Source organism: Argiope bruennichi, chromosome 2 (genome assembly GCF_947563725.1).
Source record: "Argiope bruennichi chromosome 2, qqArgBrue1.1, whole genome shotgun sequence".
NCBI lineage: Eukaryota > Metazoa > Arthropoda > Arachnida > Araneae > Araneidae > Argiope > Argiope bruennichi.
In genome coordinates, this window is record NC_079152.1 from 111,989,692 (window position 1) to 112,011,807 (window position 22,116).

General features: G+C 25.1%; 1 protein-coding gene across 1 annotated transcript in view; it reads right to left on the reverse strand.

Annotated features, from left to right (window-relative positions):
• Positions 1-22,116, reverse strand: part of LOC129961607 (sterol regulatory element-binding protein cleavage-activating protein-like) — a 37,762-nt gene that overhangs the window by 12,579 nt on the left and 3,067 nt on the right. The window contains exons 2-18 of the mRNA XM_056075111.1: positions 20,217-20,387; positions 18,354-18,483; positions 15,194-15,351; positions 14,782-14,919; positions 14,186-14,259; positions 12,470-12,584; positions 11,728-11,918; positions 10,727-10,853; positions 10,502-10,614; positions 9,855-9,949; positions 7,480-7,578; positions 5,310-5,416; positions 4,912-5,074; positions 4,612-4,702; positions 2,872-3,100; positions 1,920-2,062; positions 982-1,259 (exon numbers count right to left, since the gene is read on the reverse strand). Of these exons, the coding sequence (XP_055931086.1) occupies positions 982-1,259; positions 1,920-2,062; positions 2,872-3,100; positions 4,612-4,702; positions 4,912-5,074; positions 5,310-5,416; positions 7,480-7,578; positions 9,855-9,949; positions 10,502-10,614; positions 10,727-10,853; positions 11,728-11,918; positions 12,470-12,584; positions 14,186-14,259; positions 14,782-14,919; positions 15,194-15,351; positions 18,354-18,483; positions 20,217-20,359 (2,394 nt within the window). The 5' untranslated portion in view covers positions 20,360-20,387. The remainder of the gene's footprint in view (positions 1-981; positions 1,260-1,919; positions 2,063-2,871; positions 3,101-4,611; positions 4,703-4,911; positions 5,075-5,309; positions 5,417-7,479; positions 7,579-9,854; positions 9,950-10,501; positions 10,615-10,726; positions 10,854-11,727; positions 11,919-12,469; positions 12,585-14,185; positions 14,260-14,781; positions 14,920-15,193; positions 15,352-18,353; positions 18,484-20,216; positions 20,388-22,116) is intronic.

The following is a 22,116-nucleotide window of genomic DNA, read 5'->3' on the forward strand; positions in this document are numbered from 1 at the left end:
AAATATATAATAATTAAATGTATGTAAACTACGTTTGTAATTAAGTGCTGAATGGTGCTATCGATAATAGGTAATACTGTTACAAAATATTTTCACGTCTTTAATATAGTGCTTATAAAATTTGGCTTCCAGTTTAGTTGTTTGATATAGTGCTACATTGCTTATATATATATCGTTTTAATATATTGCTTATAAAATTTAAACAGTTTAGTTTTTAGAGGGGAAAAAAATGGAAATTTTACTCATAAACTACTACTTGATGCTACGGTTTCTTTAATATTGAGATGGTTTCCATTAAAACAGATATTAAAAAAAAATTATGTTTAATAAAATGATGGGCAAAAAAATGGTATGAAAATCAAATTTTTTGTAAATGTACAAATAGCATTCTTCAAAAATATTCATCATCAATATAATAGTAGTAGTAAAAAATTATTTCCCAAACCACTTGTATTTACACTATTTTTTTTCCCCTAATCTATTCCCCCTTTTTTTTTTTTTTTCCTTTCTTTTCTAATATTTGAGTTTAATTAAATTTCAATTCTTAATCATTATTTACTTTGCTTTACAGTCTCAATACTGAGAAATCTTTCTTGTACTAAAGTTTGGAGTACAGAAAATAAAAAAAAAAAATTAAAAAATTCTTCAACTCTGCTTCAAAAAAGCTCTGCAAAAGCAAGCACTAATTGCATTCTCGACACCATAATTCATCATATTTAAAATGATGAAAGCACTTTTTTAGCAATCATTATTTGTGTATAAAAATAGCTGGTGGTGACCATAACAGTAACATATAAATACATACCCAGAGCACAGTTAAGAAATCTATTTAAATAATATTCTGAAATTTTTGGAGAGAAAAAAAACCTTCTGGAAAGGCCAAAAAATTCAAATTAAGTTTTGAACCCAAAATTATAAACAAAGAGTCACCCTCGGTTGTGTATTTTAGCACATTATTGAACAATAAAATTTTATACTAACTTGTGAGTGGCCACACAGCTTTAATGGAAAAGTCTCCATGACCAAATTTGCATCTGCAGCACTCTCTGAATAACCTGCCCGGTTTGATTCTAAGCCAGTAGAATTTTTCCAGGATGTCCGCCATTCAGCATAGTGTTTTGAGCACATGCATCGATACAATACAACCATTAAGTAGACAAAAAACAACAAACTGGGAACTGCTAATGCTATGGCTATTGCTACTTCACCTGGGGAGGACGGATGATAGGGGAGATCTCTTGACAATAAATCATCAATATCTGTTAAAATTAGAAAAAAATTATAATTAATAATAGGAACTATGAGAAAATTTTATCAGTTGACAATATTTTAAATAATGAATATAAAAGAAATACAAAATATTTTAACACTTTTAAAACATCAAGTATTTAGTGTATTGAAAAAAATTGTATTTGAAACGAAATTTTAAACAAAATCCTTAAAATTTCTAAATATGAAATCAAAACCATTTTTGAGCCACTTAACTCTAAAACTCGGAACAAAATCCTTAAAATTTCTAACTATGAAATCAAAACCATTTTTGAGCCATTTAACTCTAAAACTGATTCCCCATGTGTCATATTAGCATTAAATTAAATTTGAAACTAAATATGATTAAACATTAAAAGCTGGGGGGGGGGGGGGTGAATGGTTTTTAATATATCAAAGCATATCCACAACTATAAGTTAAATGAAAATAAAATTGCAAAAAAATTAATAGAAACCTTAAATTCATAAATTATCCAAGAACAAATAATATTTTTGCTCTTATTTTGAATAATCTTTTATAAAAATAAACAATCTTGGAGATCTGAAATATAATTTCAAAGAAACATAACTGAAGTCTTTTTATAAGAATATATATATGTATTCTTTAATATAATATATGCATGCTTTAAACTTAACATATGAAATTATACCTCCATCTTTTATTTCTCCAGAAGACAAAAACTGCCAATAAGATTTTCTAGAAATTTCCAAATCTGCAGGGTTCCGTAGCTCAACAACATCATTTGGATCAACAGCAACAGAAATATGTAAGGGAGGCAAGATGCTGATGAATCTTGAAAAAATAATTTATTGCAGCGTTTTTAAAGAACTTTTTGCAGAATTTACTACAACAAAATATATACAATACCAAAGTATCTAACAATAAATCTAAATAATAATGAAATAAAGAATGTACAGTTCAGGCTATATGGTTAATGTGTCTTAAAAATGCCAAACATGAAAAGGGAAAAAAATATTGAATCATTTATTTAAGCTGAAAAATGATCATATATATAGTCAGACAGATGAAAATTACCTCTTTAAAGTTCTATTTTTCTTCTCTTGTTAACTTCTGAAAATCAGTAGTTTATTTAAAACAAAAATAAAAAATTTAATCTTATACTTAGTCAGAGAAAGGTAAATTTACAAAGATATTTGACAGTAAAAATCAGATTAATCCATTCCTAAAGAATATCCATTCAATTGGAACTTTTACATTATAATAGTATTTTTGCACTCCACTTTAATTTATACAGATTTGATTTCAATAAAATAAATTATGTAACTATGAACAGTTTTGCCTAAATGAAATTTGTTGTCTAAAAACTGATCAAGTTGAAACATTTTATGATCCAAAAATAAATTAATTTTCAAAAACTATTTTAATATAAACGTCATTTATACATTAGAAACTAAATGCTTCATCCATAATAATGTCAAAAAGCACAAAAAAATTATAAATTTTATTCCAATTTGTTTTATATTAATTGTTAATAAAATATTTAAAAAAAATTAAGATTTCTAAAAAAAATACCATAGGAACAAATGTTATATCAAATATTTATAGCATTAAATATTAATAGAATATCAAATATAAATTACCTGCCAGAAAGAGAGATGTTATAATATCCAAATAAGTTAGTCCAATGTTGAGGGGGTAGAGACTGCCAGACATTCAAGTTATGATGTTTCAAACGTATATCAATGTTCCTTGCAAATTCTTTTACAATTTGGTCAGTGCAGTTCCACAATTTGTTTTCTGGTTCTTCAGATGGGGCAGGAAATGAAGCATTTATTTTTTGAGAAATACTTGAGATCAAAGGGTTGATGACTGCAAAAAAACATCATCATTTAACAACATTTTTACTTAAAAAAATATAAATAAGCATTACATACAGGAGCATAAACTTACAGTAAATTTCAAAATTGTTTGCTCATAATACAATTGTAGTTTAAAAACATTTTTAAAACAATTTGTAAAAGCCCAAAGAATGAATGATTTTATCAAATATACATATATACTATTATTTTGTCAAACAAAATTAGCATTAAAAAATGGAATTTCTAATATAATTGTCAACAAAATTATTCTCATTAAAGTCTTCAGTGAAAAATAAATATCCATAATACAAGATCTAAAATTTGGAATAAAAATATATATTTTTTTAGACAAATACTTGTTAGAAAACTGAAAAAAAAAAATCAGAAATGCAAAATAAATTATATTTTAACTATACAAATATATTATGATAATGCAATGTTTGTGATTAATTTATATTTTGCATGCTAATAAGGAAATGTAGAATTACATGGTAATCTTTCAAATAGTTTAGAAAAATAAAGAAATTAGATAAAAATGAGGGCAGTTCATTTGAATAATACACAGAAAACAATAAGAAAATCCAAATTAGAAGCAGGGAGATGTCAGATTTATTTCTTTAATCGAAATTATATCATAATTAATATCATAGTATAATAAATGCTTTTTTTTATTTAAATATAAGTTGACGGTAATTTTTTAACTAACATAACTCTTGCTTGAGAATTGCCTCCTCTAGCAAATACAATAAGTTGAGAATTTATATCCAAATAAATTACTTTTGCATCGGTACATAATAAAATGTACATTTACATGACCTATGTGTTACAAAAATTCATTTTTTTACTTTTCAGCATTGAATAAATTCATTCCGCAAATGCTGAAAAAGCAAATGCTTTTTTTAGAATACATATATTTCACTAAACTACTAATGTTTGACTACAGGAAAAAAATATTAAAAGAGGTAAATGAACAAACGGATTGTTGTACGAAAAAAAGCTATTGACAAAAATATCAACAAGTATAATTATAAATCTAACGTGCAAGCAAATTTTAAGAAGCATGCAGATGTCATTTATGATCATAAGTAAATAGACAAAAACAGCAGAATCTGACAACAGCTATTTAAAAAAAAATAATACAAAGGGAAAGAATGCAATACAATAATTTACTAGATCAATATCAAAAAAATACATAGGGTTGACTGAAACAGACATTTGATTTCATATAATCATCATAAAGCGATGTTGTTTGAAAATTTGTTACAATGTTAAAAAATGTTTAAGAAAATGATTTATCATACATGGTAAAGAAAATTATTTTTAAATTTATGGAAAATAAACTTATTAAAACTATATTGTTGAAACATGTTATAATTTCTAATATACAAAAATCACCTAAGAATCAGATTAAAAATTTGATGTATTGATAATTGGAATCAAGTGATTTTATATTGTCATTATTAATCTGTACAATGTATTTGTATAAAGATAATTTATGTTTTTCAGAAAAGTAGAACTAACCTTGATTATTGACAATATTAGAGCTTCCTGTATATTTTTCCACAAGACCAGAACTGTAAACAAGCAGAAATATCCACATAACAAGACAAACCTGAAATATATGTTCGTGAATTTCATCAAAATAATTATTTAAAAAAATGAACTAACATAGATAAAAAAAAATCCTAACTTAATTATACCAATAATAATATTTGCAGCAAATTAGTTAAATTTTTAAAATGATAATTTTTAAATAATACATAATAGAGATACAGGACAAATTTTAGAAGGGGGGAAAAAAAGAAACAAAACAAATCTTACCATTAGACCTCTTTGTACCATTCTTGTTCTAGCCCAAAAATATATAAATTTCATTCTTTTTGGCAATTTCACAAGCATGGGTGTAGCAGGAGGCGCAAAAATTTTTGTTGCATAATTTGTGGATTTTAATGCACCATTATATCCTCCACTAACAGGCATTAATCTATACAAAGAAGATAAATAAGCAATTAGTATATAAAACTCATTGTATAGCATTAAATTGTTAAAAAATTAAATCTTAGATTTAAGATTTTAACAATAGATTTCAAGATTTTTTTCTACATCCTGATAATTTCCTTTAAATTAGCAAATGTTTAAACATAATCAATGAAATCTATATAAAGTTCTATAATCAACAAAATTTTAATAATCATACTTCAAAAATAAAATATTTTCACCTAGCTTGAGGTGGATTCCTTGAATTTTGTTCTTCATTTACTCGACTGAACTGATTACTACGAACACCAGTAACTTCTCGAATACAGTTCCTTTGTAAATCTGTCACCTAAAGTAAATTTAAAACAGATAATTAGTAATTTGATATCTGTATACAAATTTATGATGTACAGCCCAAAAAAGAGTACAAAACCAAAATTATTTATGGTAAGTTATTTTATAAATAAATCTTGAAACAGAAAATAGATTACAATTCCTGGTATAAAATGGGACAATTAAATTTCATTCAGATGTTATATATTGATAAAGTTATGAAATTAATCTTCTACAAAATCCTTTCCTAAAATTCTAAGGTTATTTCAAGTTAATTATTCAGAATTCTGTATGTAATAAAAAGGTATAATTTTCTGCTTTGGATTTATATATTTAGGATTTTATTTTTAGCTCTAAGTATAATAAAATGATATTCAATCATTTTAAATATGAGTTAGACTACACAATATAATAGAAAAAAGATTAACTGTCAAACTTTTATGGAAAATCTGTTACAAAACCTTCATTTTTAAATTTTAAACAAATACAGAAAACATTCCATAATTACTATTGCATCAACAATAACATTATTCAAGAAATGTCTTTTACATTTTCATCTATCTAAACACAAAATTACATAATATACAATTAAAAGTATTTTATAAGTAATCTTATAATACATGAAAACGATTTAGTCAGCCAAGTCTCATTCATTTAAAAAAGTTCTTTATTAGTAATTTATATATTTTTATTACTAATCATTTAATTTACACATTTATTTAAATTACAAATATATTCCAAAAATGGTGGGAAATAAAGCATATTTTGCTGATAAGAATAAAAGAGTACAAAGCAATAGTTTTACAAAACAAATTATTTCAATATTCAAAATGAAATTTTAATAATAAACACTTTGATATTGCTATTCACATTTCGATCTACATTCCCCATCGCCATGTCTTTCCTTGACAAAAGGAATTCAGAATTTATTTTTTTAAATCAAACAATTTTGTCTAACTTATTGAAACACTTGAGAAATCAGATTATGCATTATACTACTTTTTTGCAAATAATAGTAGCAAAACTTTAAAAAAAAAAAAAAATGTTTCAGTTATAGAACTTGAACTCTTTTTCACGTACAAAAAGATATATCAACTCTGTGCTTTTACAGTGCAATATATGCCATGAAAAAAGTGAAAAAAAAACTGACATGAAATATTTTCTTCAAGTGAAATACTTCAGACCTATGCCATTATTGTTTTTAAAGAAGCAATATTAAAATTTAAAATATAATAATTAATTAGATTAATAATCCTTTGAATTCATACATATCGAACATAATTATATTTAAGCTTATGCTTATTTAATAGGCAACTATAACTAAAAATTGATTAATTATATAATTTAAACAGCTAATGACTTAATACAATTGCATAATATATCATATTTCAACTGAAAGCAGAACAATATGTTAAAATTGAAAACACAGATAATACAAATCACAATTATGATTGCCTTCTTAGCTGAAAAATAATTGTTCTTTTAAAATTTCTAAAATGAAAATAATAGTAATAAAGGTAAACAGCAAAAATATCCTGTCGTGTTTTTTCAAATTATTATAAATAATAAATAGATTTTTTTTTTTTTTTTAAGAGGGAGGGGAAAAGGAAATATGTATGTAAGTAAGGAAATTACATCATTTGGATACAAATTCACTCTTCAAATTTAAGCCAGAGAAAATATTCAACAGAATTTATTATTACACTGACAAAAGAAAATCAATATGTAAGAGGAATAACCTTTCCAAAAACGAATTATATTTAAACTATTTTAAGGAAACATAATATTTATTACTTACCACTGTCAACAACGAAAAAAGAAATAATGTAAAGATATTTCTCAAAATCTGTAAATAAGGTATGTCTAGATTGCTGAAACTAGATTAGAAAGAAGGCTAACTCATTTGATGAAACAAAAGTTTTGGTATAAGAGGATTATTGTCACTTTAATTTCTCCAATTCCAAGAATAGAAATATATATATTTGGTCATATTGCATCAAACAGTTAATTACAAACAGAGTTATTCAATTTGTAAAAAGGTAATAATAACAAGAAAGTGCCATAATGGGTAAAACATACTTCCATTCTTCGAATATCCACAGATAAGACAGTAGCAAAAAATACTAGCTGTAGAAAGAAATCAGTCAATAAACCAACCACTGCAAATAAACAGAATTCCTAGAAAGAAAAAAAGGACCAATAGATGATACATTAATTTTAATATATAGAAAAAATTCAAATTAATAACAAATATATAGAGGAAAATGGAAATGCATTAAATGTGAAATATAGTGAAAATTAATTAAAGTTAAAACAAGATAAACCAGTAAGGAAAAAAATGATCAATAGTTTAACAAATCCTTTGAGCATATACACCTATAAATGATTTATGTATTAAAACGTATTTAAACTAGAAATTTCAAATCCTTATATAAAACACTTATAACTCAATAAAAATTGCAACATCATTATACGAGAGCCTACCATAGCCAAAATATGAGAATAAATAAAACAATGGCACAAAATGCAGAGCAATTTCATTTTCACATGTCAAACTTTACTTTTCAATATGTATAAATCACTAATCGATATCAATGCACAAATTAAATAAACTACAAAAAAATTTAAGTTAATTTTTAAGAAAAGGAGAAATTCTTTCTCCTAAAATATAGGAATTTTAGTTTAGAAGTTAAAAAAATTAAACCCATTCAATTTAACTTCAAAATATATATTGAAACTAACTAATCTCAAACTGACATTACAAAATTCATAATTCACAAATAACAAAATTCATTTTTAAAAAATGGGCCTAAAAATGAGTACAGCAAGAGAAATGAAAATCTTTACTTTAAAAACAGCAGCTACAATTTATTTTTTAAACTAAACGGTCTTAATACATTGCATACAGTAAATATATAATCAGTAATTTTATTAAATAATGTAACAATTATAAAAAAAAAATCCCTATTTTAAAATTATTTCATTAAATAACTAATTTTAATAAAGAGAATACGACACTTTAGATGCAACAATTGCACAAATCTTCATTGACTGAATTGTTACCGAAAAATTAATTAATAGATTGAGATCTTTCATCCATTAAATGTCTTTTATTTCCTTTGACTAAATAAAGACTTCGAGCGAATTAAGGGGTTTAAAAATAAATCCACTTTAAATAAGTGAACACAAAAGTTATGGATGCAATTACTTAACAAAAACAGTTCAAATATAAAACAATTTTCAATTTTGACTGCGAAATTAGCTAAAATAAATTCAAATTATAGACAATATTTAAAGATTACGTTACTAGAAAAATACAAATTGTTATTAAACCATATAAAAAGTCTGAATTGCCATAAAATTTCAATTAAAATTATTCAAATTAACCAAATAGCACTGTATTACACAAATCATGCAATATAGTATGCACAATATTAGTCAATCATGTAATACAGAACATTAAGATTATCTATAAAACTCTTCACACACATGAAACAGAAATTGCTTCGAGTACCTACAGTCAAATGTAAGCAAACCACTGTATGGACAATTTTGATTCCTTCATTGAATGTTTTTAAAGCTGCATATAATTCAAAGCTTTGTTTAGATAATTAATGGAAATATAAGATTAGTAAAAATAATTAATAATATTTTCGCATTACAAGACAGCTCACTATGTCATCAAAACCTCTATTCAAAAAAGACGTAACAGAAACCATGATAACAGAAATAAGCTTGACCATTGCTAAATGAGTAATCTCTGACTTGACTATGGAAAATGACTTCTATTTCTTTTTAAATAATATTGAAAAAATTTCTTTATCTTAAAACTTACAAAATTTACCTTTTTAATTTTATCATTTCTACAGAATTTTTTTCATTATTTTTAATAATTTATTTTTTTAATTAATTTAATAAACAATATATTGCAAAAAATGCTATGATAAAATTTAAATGCACAATCAAAATATTCCATTACACGGCTTTAGACAATGTGAAAATTATGATTTAAAAACTTGTTTTCTTTGAGCATTAATTCCATAGTGAGATTTTTATTTCTGCTTATATATTTTTAAATTGCATAAGGAGTAATCTGTAATAGACTAATTCATTGAAATTCATTTTTTTTTTTTTTTAGTCTTATCAAATACCTCAGTAAAATTTTAAAAAATATCTTCCACATTAAAATTTTAACAGCCAAAAATGTCAATAATTTGGACAAACAAGTCACTAAAGGTGGCTAGTATAGTAAAAATTATGAATTTAAATTAATTCCATTGTAAAATTCACCTGGTAAGTCTCTAATATAATGTGAAAAGCCTTGATACATCAATAAATGAAACAAAAAATATGATTCTCAAGCGATGTAATAAAAAAAAAAAAATGACATTCCACTTTGACCACATACACGCATCTTGATCTATAATAAGACTTCTCAATAAAGTATTACTCACTTGAATTTTTGGAACAAAAGTCAGAAATGCTATCATTAATAAAGCTAATTCAGTTAGTAGATTTTTTGTAATGGACCAGCCTTCTTTACTTAAACCTAAAAATATAATGCTTCATATTATTATATTAGAAAAAACATGAATAAATGTCATTTAAAAATAGTGCAATTTCTTAAAATTTATTTTAAAAATTATTTTTTAATAAAGAAGAAAAAAATACAATTGGTTGGTCAGTATAACATATGAATAGTATTACACTGTATTTTAGTTAAGAAAGTTATGATTATACATTATTTACAAATTGCAAAACACAATTTTAAAAAAAAATCACACATTGGCTCAACTGCTTTCTTAAGTGTTCTGCAAATAAAGACACTAAAATTTTTAGCACAATCCAATTATTTTCACAATTTAGAAGAATACTGTTGCTAAAATTATACCTTATCATAGAGCCAGAAAAAAAAAAAAAAAAAAAAAAAACATAGTAGACTAAAAGTAAAGTAAAAGGATATTTTAAATAAATAATTACAAGTAAAAATAATTTAATGAATATTAAAACTGCTTGCATCTCACATAACTGAAAGGGAATTTTTCAAATTTATTTTAATATATTTTGTAAAAGTAAGTCTAAGAAAGTAAAGCTTAATCACCTTGAGCAACACGAAGTTTTACATCAAGATGAATTGGAGTAGAAACAACAGATTTTGTAAGCACCAACATATTTTCTAATCCAATAACAACAATAAGATATGGCAAAATTTCACTGTAATAAATAGAAGTGTTAATACAAAAGCTATAATAAATACATATACATTAAATATTCATTAAGGATCCAGTATGGAAACAGAAAAATTTTAAATATGAAAAATAATTACCTTCCACTTAATGTAGGACTTAATCCAAACCACAAACAGAGCCCAACTGACATCAATAATGACATGACAACTGTTAAAACTGCACTGATAGCTAAGATCCATTTAGATTTGACAAGTTCAATTTTATCTGTAAAAAATACACTAGTTCAGTAATTATCTTCTAAAAGCATTTTTTTCCTTAATTCTTATACAATATTCAATTTATTTTCAAATTTAAAAAAAACGCAATGCTATTCTAGGTAACCAAGTGTGAAAAGTATAATGGGTTTTTTTTTCCTTTAATTTTACAAAATATTCTCATATAATTTAGTATGATTAGTTTCCAAATATGCATTTTAGAAGGAAAAAAAAAGAAAAAAACTTATAATTAAATATATAGGCATGTCACAAGTTTGGAATTTTTTTCAAAAAAAGCTGAATTTTATTATAAAAATTAACTATGCCAAACATGAACAGCAAGAAGCAAAATGAAATAAATGAATTTATACAAACAGTGCTTGCAATATCAAAAATACTGTAGAAAAGTTGCATTAAAAAAAACAATCAAAAATGGTAAAATTATTCTAAAAATTCCGAAATTCACAGAAACGTTTTGTGTCTGGATATAAACAACAACAAAAAAAAAACTATTGCAAAGTTAATACCTCTTATAAATAATAATCTATCATTCAAAAACAGACTTTTTTACATCCCAAGTTCACATATTTTGAAAACATATTTACAGAAATGTAAATACAACTGTTTCTCTAAAAAATATTATTAACATTAGCACATTGCATGCAAGTGTATTTTGCCATGGTTTCAGGTGAAGCGGGTGTAAATCTACTTAATCTGTACTTTTATGTGACTCATATACTAGTTACAGACTGCAAAAAATGTAAAAATACAGTTTTGCAAGCAATGTGTTAAAACATTTAAGTACATTTTTTTAACTGCATGAAATTAATTCAAGGGGTTCATAATTATAAAATATAATGCTAATAATAAAAACAAAAACTCACAGACAGAAAAATATATGTACAGGAAGAGAACAACGTAAGCAATAACCAGTGGTACAAATTCAACCAATGTGTGTAAATCTTGAAACTGAATGTGAACAATATTGCTGTCTTCAAAATTAAAAGAAACATTTTCAGGATATGGATAATTTTCAAATCTTGATTTGAAATATTCAGATAAACTTTTAAGATAGCTGTAGGAAAAAGAAAAAAAAGAAGAAAATATTGTTATTCTCACATAGTAATGTGTAAATAATAGCACAAATAAGTTCCATTAATTATTCTATATATTATTTTAAAAGATAATAAATGAAACACATTCAGTAGTTAATTGATAGTATCATAAGATTTAAAAAAAAAAAAAAAAAAACGTAATTTGAGGCTGCAAATTTATGTTTTATCCATACACTAATTCTACAGTATTTCTAATGAACCAGAGAAGAAAGACATTTGCAAATGCAGCCTATTTTTATTACATATTTTCTTATCCCATTCCTTTTATATACCATTCCTTTATCCCATATATTTTTCATATTTACAATTATTTAAATCATCTATTATGTATCTATAAAGGAAGAAGTATAAGAAAAGTTTAGCATATTAGCTCTGAAATAGTAAAAACTATTTATTTAATGCATCTGAAACTAACATAATGAAATTGCCCTAGATGCAAAATTAAATAAAAATACAAAGGAAAAATTTTTAATTAAAATATCTCATCTAAATATTAATTTGAAAGACTTACTTGGCATTATAAGTTTGAAAAGCCACTGTAAAAGCATAAGTTATGATTCGTGGACGATTGCGCATAAACAGCTTTTTAATTCCAGTTTCTTTGAACGGAACTCCAAATAACACTTCTATTAAAAGATGAGTATCACATATTAAACTCATGAAAACAAATATATTAATATAAAAAATAAATAAATTCTTATATAAAAAAATAAAAAATCAATAGGACTAAGTAAAGCTGAAATCCATTTACAGTTATCTATTTTATTAAACTAATCAATTAAAAAAAAACTTTTTGTCTATAACCCATAAGACAAAAATTTTACAACATTCAAAATATAATATTTTATTACAGAACTATATATTTAAAGGCAAAAAAAATAAAAGATATCAATAATACAGTCTATTATTTTTTAATAAATAATCACATACAGTCCCTCCTGTCCCCTCCATAAGAGCAGTATTCTGCTTTATTCAAAATTTTAAAATCTCACAAAATTCTAGTATCTTCAGTTAATGCTATCAAAGAACTGCAATTCAGTAAAGAAAATTTTAATTATGCAAGAATCATGCATTTTTAATAAAAAAGGTAATTAATAAATAAAAAAACATTTCTTTCTTTTTTTAAATCCTTCCTATTTAAAAAGTAATCCTCAATTCCTGATGGATTGATTTTATGCAAAAGCTCTCACAGAGGTATAAGATTATGTTCATTTCAGATATCAAGTCTATTATTATTAGTCTTTGAAATTTTGATAACGAATGAATCATTAGCAGTATAAATAAACTTGGGCTTGTTCATAAAGCTTGTTGGGATTTTTTTTTTTTTAAAAAAATTACATGTTTAGTTTTTTTTTTTGGGGGGGGGGGGAATGATTGCAACAATTGTGACAAGCAATATATACATATAAACCTGTTTTAACAGATGCATGACCAAGAAGACGAAACTTTAGAAATTTTAACTTTGCTGTATTTCACTACAGGAGGTATAATTTATATAAAAAACGAATGAACGTAATGTCAGTGTGCATCATGGCACAAGAGCAAAAGAGACAGAAATATTTCCCTTATGCGATTTTACTGTGATTTTGATACAGATTTCTTTGACATGTGTAATCTTAAGAAAGGAAATCTGAGGTATCTTTAAAAGAATGTTATAAGCATTAGGAAATTTTATTCTTTTACTTGAAGCATGAGAAAATGCCAAAGTCAGTAGTTATACGTAGCGTGTGTAGAATTAATTAAATAAAAAAGTGTGAATTGGATCAGCAAATAAGAGAGCATTTTAGAATGACATTAATATGCGCTAAATTAAGATAAAATTTAGGAAATGAATTAAGATTAAATATAATTTTAAAATACCATTACATATATATTATATATATGTGTAGAAATAATGATTTGATCCTGATGAAAGGAAAAAAGATAAAACATTTCATAGGTAAACTGCAATAATATAATAATGAGTTCTATGAAAATTCTATATTATAACAGGTTACCATCAGAATAACTAACATAAAATGAGATTGGTGAAATCAGAAATGAAAGACATTTATAAGGTGGAAATAAAATATCTTAATTGTATAATTATCAAAGATAAATTAAGTACTATTTATCTAGTATGATATATTCTATATAGAGATTTCCATATAAAGTGCCTACTAATAATAAATGTTACCAAGAGTATCTATTACAAACTTATGGCTTAAGTAATGTAAAAAAAACTTGCCTCTAAAACTGGCTGGATCTATGGAATACTTTCCTGCAAAAATGGTTTTGATAATATCAGGATCATTTTTAAATCTAGAAAAATAAGAGCATTATTAGGATTTTTTTACCCAACCTAGCAAAGTAAAATACATTTCTTTAAGAAATATCAAGATAAATAATTTGAAACTAGAAAACTGGGGTTCCCCCCCCCAGCCAGAAATTTTACCAAATAAGTCATTATAATTACATACCCAATGTCTATCATAACCAGTGTAAAGTTCTTTTACTTAAACTAACAAAGCTTTTTAATTAACCTAATAACTTTTTTTACAGTTATCAAAATAAACAGTTCTGAAATATATAGTAAAGGAATGTAAAAATAAATATTTGAAATTTAAATAGTAAGTATTAAATTAATATTGTTCAAACTACCAATAACATATAATCAAAAGTTAAAAATACAATTCAATAAAATCAATTGCTCCAATACCCAATATGACAAAGTTCATTTTTTTTTTTTTAATTATTAAAACCTTTTTGAGCGAAGAGCATGAAATCCTGAGAAAGTTGAACATTGATAATCAACATTTTTATTATATGTAATGAATGTCTTACCTTAGTAAGTCATTTTTCCATAAATTACTTGGAGAGATAATCAAACAACCATAACTAGGGAGGACATCTATTGTTTGTTTATCAATGGGTTCAGAAACTTGTAAACACAAATCTTCCAAGCTTGTATGATTAGCAGTTCTAAAATGAAAACATAACTTGAGAAATCATCAAAATATATTTTGGTAAAATAACTACATTTCAAAGAAATATTTGCATAAATAATATAGCTCTTATCCCTTTTCAAAACGAAGCCGATTTTAATTATTTTATTTAATATTATATTTAACCAGTTTTAAAGGAATATTAATTTAATACTGTATATTATTAAGGAATATTGATTAATTAATGACAAACAAGGAATTTATTTTAACATGAAATTGAAATGAAATATGAAGAAATTTCAAAAAATTACCCTTGATTTATTTGATGATTTCTTAAAATTTCATTAATCTGGAAAGCAATGGATAATGGTGCTCGAAAGGCATCAATTAAAATCAGGTCCGATTTCCAAGGTGAAACAGCACTTTTTACAACAATATGTTGAATATAACTGACAGGTGGGCCTTGGAACTGAAAAAGAAAGAAAATATATATGTATTCAAATTCAAAAAAAAATAACTGTACATGCATAAATTATTTTTTAAGAACAATTGTATGGAAATACCACAATGACGCACAATTCATTTCAGATATAAAGTTTTTGAAAGTCTAAAAAAGTTTTTATTTAACAACTTGTATTTAAACTATTGCTCTGTCGGTATTTTAAAGAACAATTATTCATCATTATTTTTATGAATAATTCTTTTTCTAATAAAAAAAAAAAATACTAATCATCAAAAAGCAATTTTTTTAGTTTCATATTGCAATTGAGAATAAGATGGACGAAAAATGTCTCAATAACGTCTTGTGTATTCATATTTTTTCATACTTCATATTTTTTTAGAGTCTATTACTTAATGCCTTTCTTCTTACTTTTTTCTTTCAATTTTAATACTAATTATGTTTAATACATTTCTTCATTACTTTGCTCAATCAAAGTAATGAAGAAATGTATTAGTAATGTATTAGCAAAGTAATCATTTGCAAGTGTCCAATTGAATTATAATTAAAAGTTATCCTTTTCAATCAACAAGAAACAACTGCTAAACAATATGTCTAACAAGCAAAAGGTACAAAATGCATGTCCAAGGATTTCCAAATAGAATTTGTTATATATGGATATAATTCTAAAAAGAAAAGCATTAAGATAGATATTATAATATGAATGTCTACTAGTAGATGTGCCCATCTGAACAGGCTGTTATTCTGTATAGAATATCTCATGTATGGCTGTCACAGATTAACAAACAAAAGTTGTGGTAGAAAATATCATGCATATTGGTAGAGTACTGAAGAATTTTTTTTTAATGTTATTATTTACAGTACACTTTAGATATAAATATATTAAAATTTCGTTTTCTCACTTGGGATCTTCTCTATCCATAAAATTCAAGACTAATCAAATCAAAACTAATCACTAAAATTGGTTAGAACAAATATTATCTGCTAACAGGAAAAGATGCAATGTCAAATACATATTGAAAATATTAGCAATAACCTCCAAATAAAGTGAGAATATTATGAATTAGCAAATATTATTAAAATCAGATTGAAATCAAATAGAATATTCACAAACATTTGAATTAATCATTCAAATTGGATGAAAATAAATGGTGATCTACTGACAGAAAAAAAAATTCATGATTACCAAATACAATTTTTTTAAAAAAAATATTGAATAGAAGAAAAGAAAGAACTTTCTGTGAAGTGAGAATATAATGAAAATTGCAAATCTCAGCTTCTCAATCTGTGCAGCAATCCAGCATTAAAAAAATATAAATAAATGTTTATGAGCTCAAAACTAATTATTATTCTTAGGCATATCTAAAAAAAAAATACCTGTCTGATGATGCTAAACCAGAAGTGGTTTAAATGAAAAAGTGTGTAACAAATGATTCTAGGAAATATTATATACTGACACAGAGATTGTACAAATTAATATGAACATCAGTAGTAGGAGAAGGAAATCTTTATAAATAAACTTATAACCTTTTGGATAAATTACACTTAGAAACCAATTTAGGATGAACAAATATAAGCCATGTACAACAGTTATATGACAGGTACAGTCTCCTCATGAATAAAGATTCTTAATTCAGAAAATGTCCTAGGACTTAGACACTACATGTGCAATTTCCTTTTCTAAATGCCCCTTAAAAAAATTCAATTCTATTCAGATCAGGTGGCCTCACAAGATGTTGTAACCTCTCTTGAACAATTTAAGAAATTAGAATGAAAGCATTATTCATCTTGGTATATAGGTCATTCAACAGGGAACACAATTCATAATAATGGATGAAGATTGTCTGCAGGATACTGACATAATTCTACACTATAACTCAACAATATAGAGCAACAAAAGGGCTGCAGATTATGAGCAAAATACAACATTGAGCCTTCAGCATCAATGAACCCAAGCATGTTGATCAGTAAGAAGGAACAATCAACTTCGTATGCTTTTACTGGCATTGTACAAATGTAAACACATCAATTTGTCCGGAATAATGTAAATAACAATTTGTTTGACCAGCTGACAATTTCATATTGTTAATATGTCCAGTTTGGAAACATGTGGACACATCACTTTCACTATTTCGAGGTGTTGCATAGTGTAACAAATGGTTTTCAAATGGCTGCTCTATCATTAATACTTGCAAAATGAAGTTCAAACCAGATCATTTTTAATTATACAGTTGTATATAATCTCAAATATGTTGCCAGGATATCATTGTGATAATGCTTTCAGGCCACAATCCACTTCAAAACCCTGTCTCACAAAACTCATTAACTTTCAGTCATTACTGTTCTTGGCAAATGGTGTCTCTCCATGTTTGATATGGTTTATCAATACAGCCGACAGAATACTTAATGTAACTATGAAAGGAAGACAATTTTGTTATGAAGCTCTAGCAAGATGGGTCCAACAGATACTTCTGAAATCTGAGAGCTGTGCTCAATCATAAGTGTTAATGCTATAATACATTTTGTATCCAAAAGCTATTATAACTAGTAATTGACTCATGTGCACACATTTAACTTAACACTCAAATGTTAACTTAACATTTGAGAGTTAACTTAAGTCTGAACTTAAAGTATGAAATATTGTTATTTTATAGAATTAAAATAAAGTGTTTAATACTACCTTCCCACTAACAGTCTTTGTCAACTGATGAAATTCATTTTCTTCTATCAGTAAAATGATGTTTTTCTGATTTTATACATGTAAACATTCAAATTATCGATTATTTATACATAAATATAAAACGTGAATAAAAATTTAAGCAATTCTTTCATGTACTCAAAAAAAAAAAAAAAAACTGAATATTTTCAAAAAATTTCTAACAATCAAAAGTAAGTATTAGAAACTTAAATTTTACCAACGAATTAATTATAATAACAAATCAACATAAAAATAAATCTTTTTACTGTCTAGATTAACTAAATTTATAAATAAAATCTGCTTTTAAAATTACCCATCTTGGTCCAGTAAATTTGTAGTTTTCTCCATCATCTAAAACAATATCAGGGGGAACAAAACTTTGAACTGGTGTTGAAAACTGTTGTGATGAACTTCCCAATAATGGCAAGTACAGGATTGGATAGCTGTTGAAAAATAAAGAATTTACAATGAATATAATGTAAATAAAATTTTCAAATTTTTCAGAAATAACCTTAACCTTAAGCTTTGGGACAGAATTAAGAGTAATTCTCTTAACTTTATTCTTTTCCTCTTAAGTGGTTATTAAAAGAAAAGACAGGAAAAAAATAAAAGTCCTTTCGCCTACTTTTTTAACGCATGTGATCAATTTTTAATTCATGCGAGTTTGCCTACCTTTAATAGTAAAACACCTATCCATCAATCATACCATGACATTTACACATCAATCATACAGGGACATTTATACATAGGTATGCATTTATACATAAGTACCGAAGAATTGCACCATTTGCAATTTTTGAAGATATAAAGATCATAATTATTTAATTCTGCATGCAGAATTTAAATCCATTAATAATTTAATTCTTCATTTGAAAATTTTCAGTTTTCAAAATAAATGCAATCAAAATTGTATGTGTCTCTCCTGTAAATACAAAGGCATGTACATACAGACAAAAAGGGGATTGTTTTTAAAATGAGAACTTTATTATTAGATAATTCCATATTGTTTCCCTGGTCATCATATTATACTTCTGTACAATATATATGTAAAGATATAGATGTTTTGCAGCTTTTCTTACTGACTTTTTTTAAAAAACATGCTTGGAAAAAGGAAAATCCTTTTTACAAAAATTTCATTTTTTTAATTAAATTGATATTTTTTTTCATCGTATAGTAAAAAATAAATTTTAATTAATTATAATTTTCATATTAATAGTTTAAAAAGCGGATAATCAATACTGCAGGCAATTAAACTAGGTACCAAAGGCAATTAGTAAAAACATAATAAGAGAAAGATAATGATATATAAATTATAAAACATTATCATACAACAATTTTTCTCATAAATGAAAATAACATCCCTGAACGTGTAAATATTTTAATTATATACTTTCATGATTTCTACATCATTCAACAGCTGTAGTATATTTTTTATTATAAATGGAAGTAAAGATATAGCTGGAATTATATAATCAAGTAAATTTATTTTGTTTACTTTTAGTTAAAATGATATTTTAAAAATATAACTGCTAAATTTCAATTCATTAAAATTCAAAAATTACTTCGACTTGATGCTCATGAAACATATATGTCCATGAGCATATATATATATAAGCATACTAACTCAAAAATGTACAAAAAATAAATAAAATTCAGCTTTATTCTTAGTTGATTTAATTAGGTCAACCAATAGAAGTAATTGTTTTTAAGTAAATTCAATGATTCATAATCACAACAAATAAGATGAGTGAATTTTAGTATGCAATCATTATTTCAGAAGTTTATCTCTAATTTCTTATAATACCCATCAACTAGATAGCGTCTCTGTATGTATATGAACATGGAAACTTGAAAACACAATAAACATAATAAATTTCACTACAAAGATCCAACCAGTCTTCGACACTTCCTGCAAGTCAAGAGGTGATTATCACTAAATAATTGTTTGGTGAAAGTTGTTACCAACTAAACCTGTTAGAGATTATACCATCAGTGATTGAAATTTCGGAAGAAAAATTTGGTGTTGTGTCAAACATTAAAAAACTTTTCTTCAGATATATAACTTTTATTTATTTTAAATTGCAAATCGGCTACTCTGAAATTTTACCAACTATATTATATAGTATTATTGTTTTCTTTTTCTTTTTAGAAAATGTTACAGAAAAATGATAATTACCAGCAAAGAGCAAGGATGCATACTGTAACAAGAATAACAGAATATGGATGACTAGAGCAGAAGAGTCCGTGGCTGTAATATATTCTTGCAACCTTATCATGAATATCAGCTGTATATGACTTTGTTCGAAAAGTGCTATCCATTAGAAGTTTTGTTCAATCATTTAAGTTTCTGAAAAAGAAATTTTTTATATTAACCTGGATAAACAGCATTGAGAATTTTTTTTTTTTTAAAGTCACATAATGCATCTTAAAAATATATTTGTTTACTTTAAGTCTTTTCCTTTTTCATAAAAACATTAAAAACAATTCTAAATTGCTCACACCTTAGCAAAATATAACATAATATTTTAAATTAAAAGAAATAAATAGGTTACAATTATTGTAAAATAGTACAAGACATATGAAAAGGGTAGTAGAATTGAATGAATTGATTTGGAGTGCAAAAAATATCTGCTGCTTTTATAATAAAACTTACTTTAAAAAACTGAAAACACATAAAACTTAAATTCAAATTTTCATATAAAATATTAAAAGAAAATTTGAAACAGATTTCAAAAATATTTTAGTACATTTTACTAAAATATTCTTGAAGAGAAGAATAGAAGAATCAAGAATATTTTAGTACATTTACGTAATATCCTAACATAGATTCAGCTCAAAAAACAAGCTTTAAACAATTTCTGTCATTTGATAAAACTAATATTAAATTAATCTGGGCATAAAAGCATACAAATTACAACTATGGCAGAACTTATGCTATGTAACTTTAATGGCTGTAAGGGATTATACAAAAGCAAAAAATTAATAAAAATTCTATACAAAAAAATTAATTAACTTGCTTAAAAGAACATGTTAAAATATCTTCATGAATTTATTAAGAAGAAAAACCATAGACCTTTTTTCTGAAAAATAACATAAATGGTTTTAAATCCAACATGCGACTAGATTGAATTCTTTAAGTTGATGATACACAGAAATTCTTTCAATGACTTCCACTAATACTATTTCTAAATTAAGCTGGCAGAAAATACCTGAAAAATAAATATTAATAAAAATTCAAAGTAATCCCTTAACAGTCAACAGACTTTTTCAGCATTTTTACGTCATAAAATTAGCTAATGAATCAATCTTTTGAAATAATTCCAAAACTCCATCACTTCAGATAATCACATTACTGTTAATATCTGTCTCATAGAAAAAGAAAAGGAAGAAGCTATCAAATACTGAATAGAATTCATCAAAGTATTTCTAACTAGAAAAAGTGAGACATTGGATACTAAAAAATAATGATTTCTCTGTCATATGATATAAAGGCTACTATTGATACAAGTTATTCGTTCATGCAAAGCATTGGCTTATAATCAGGTTACCAGCCAGCATCTGGATAATATATCTGACACAAGACAGAAGTGATACACATGGCCTAGCTTTTACTCGGAACCTGCCAGTACCAGATAGAATTTTCGAATCTTCAGTTCATGGATGTTAAAAAAAAATTAAAAAATCCAGGCTAAAATCTAATCATTCAAACAACAGATAGTGTAGCGCTTGCAGATATTGAAATAGATTTGCAATAATTGTAACCAGGATATGCAGGAACACTGAACATACTATGCAAAATGATTACTATGCAGGTAAGAACATTTTTTTTAAATATTTCACAGAGTATGTAAAATATTTTTAAAAGACCATACTATTTTTATGCTAGAAAAATATGAAATGGAATATATTATTTATAAGGAAAATTGTATCTTAAAATAAGAGTTAAGTAATTAAGTTTTTAAGAGTAGTAAATGCTATATTACTTCACAATATTCATTAACAGCAATCTAAAAATTAAAAAATTTTACCTTATTTGAAACATATATATATATATATATATATATATATATATATAT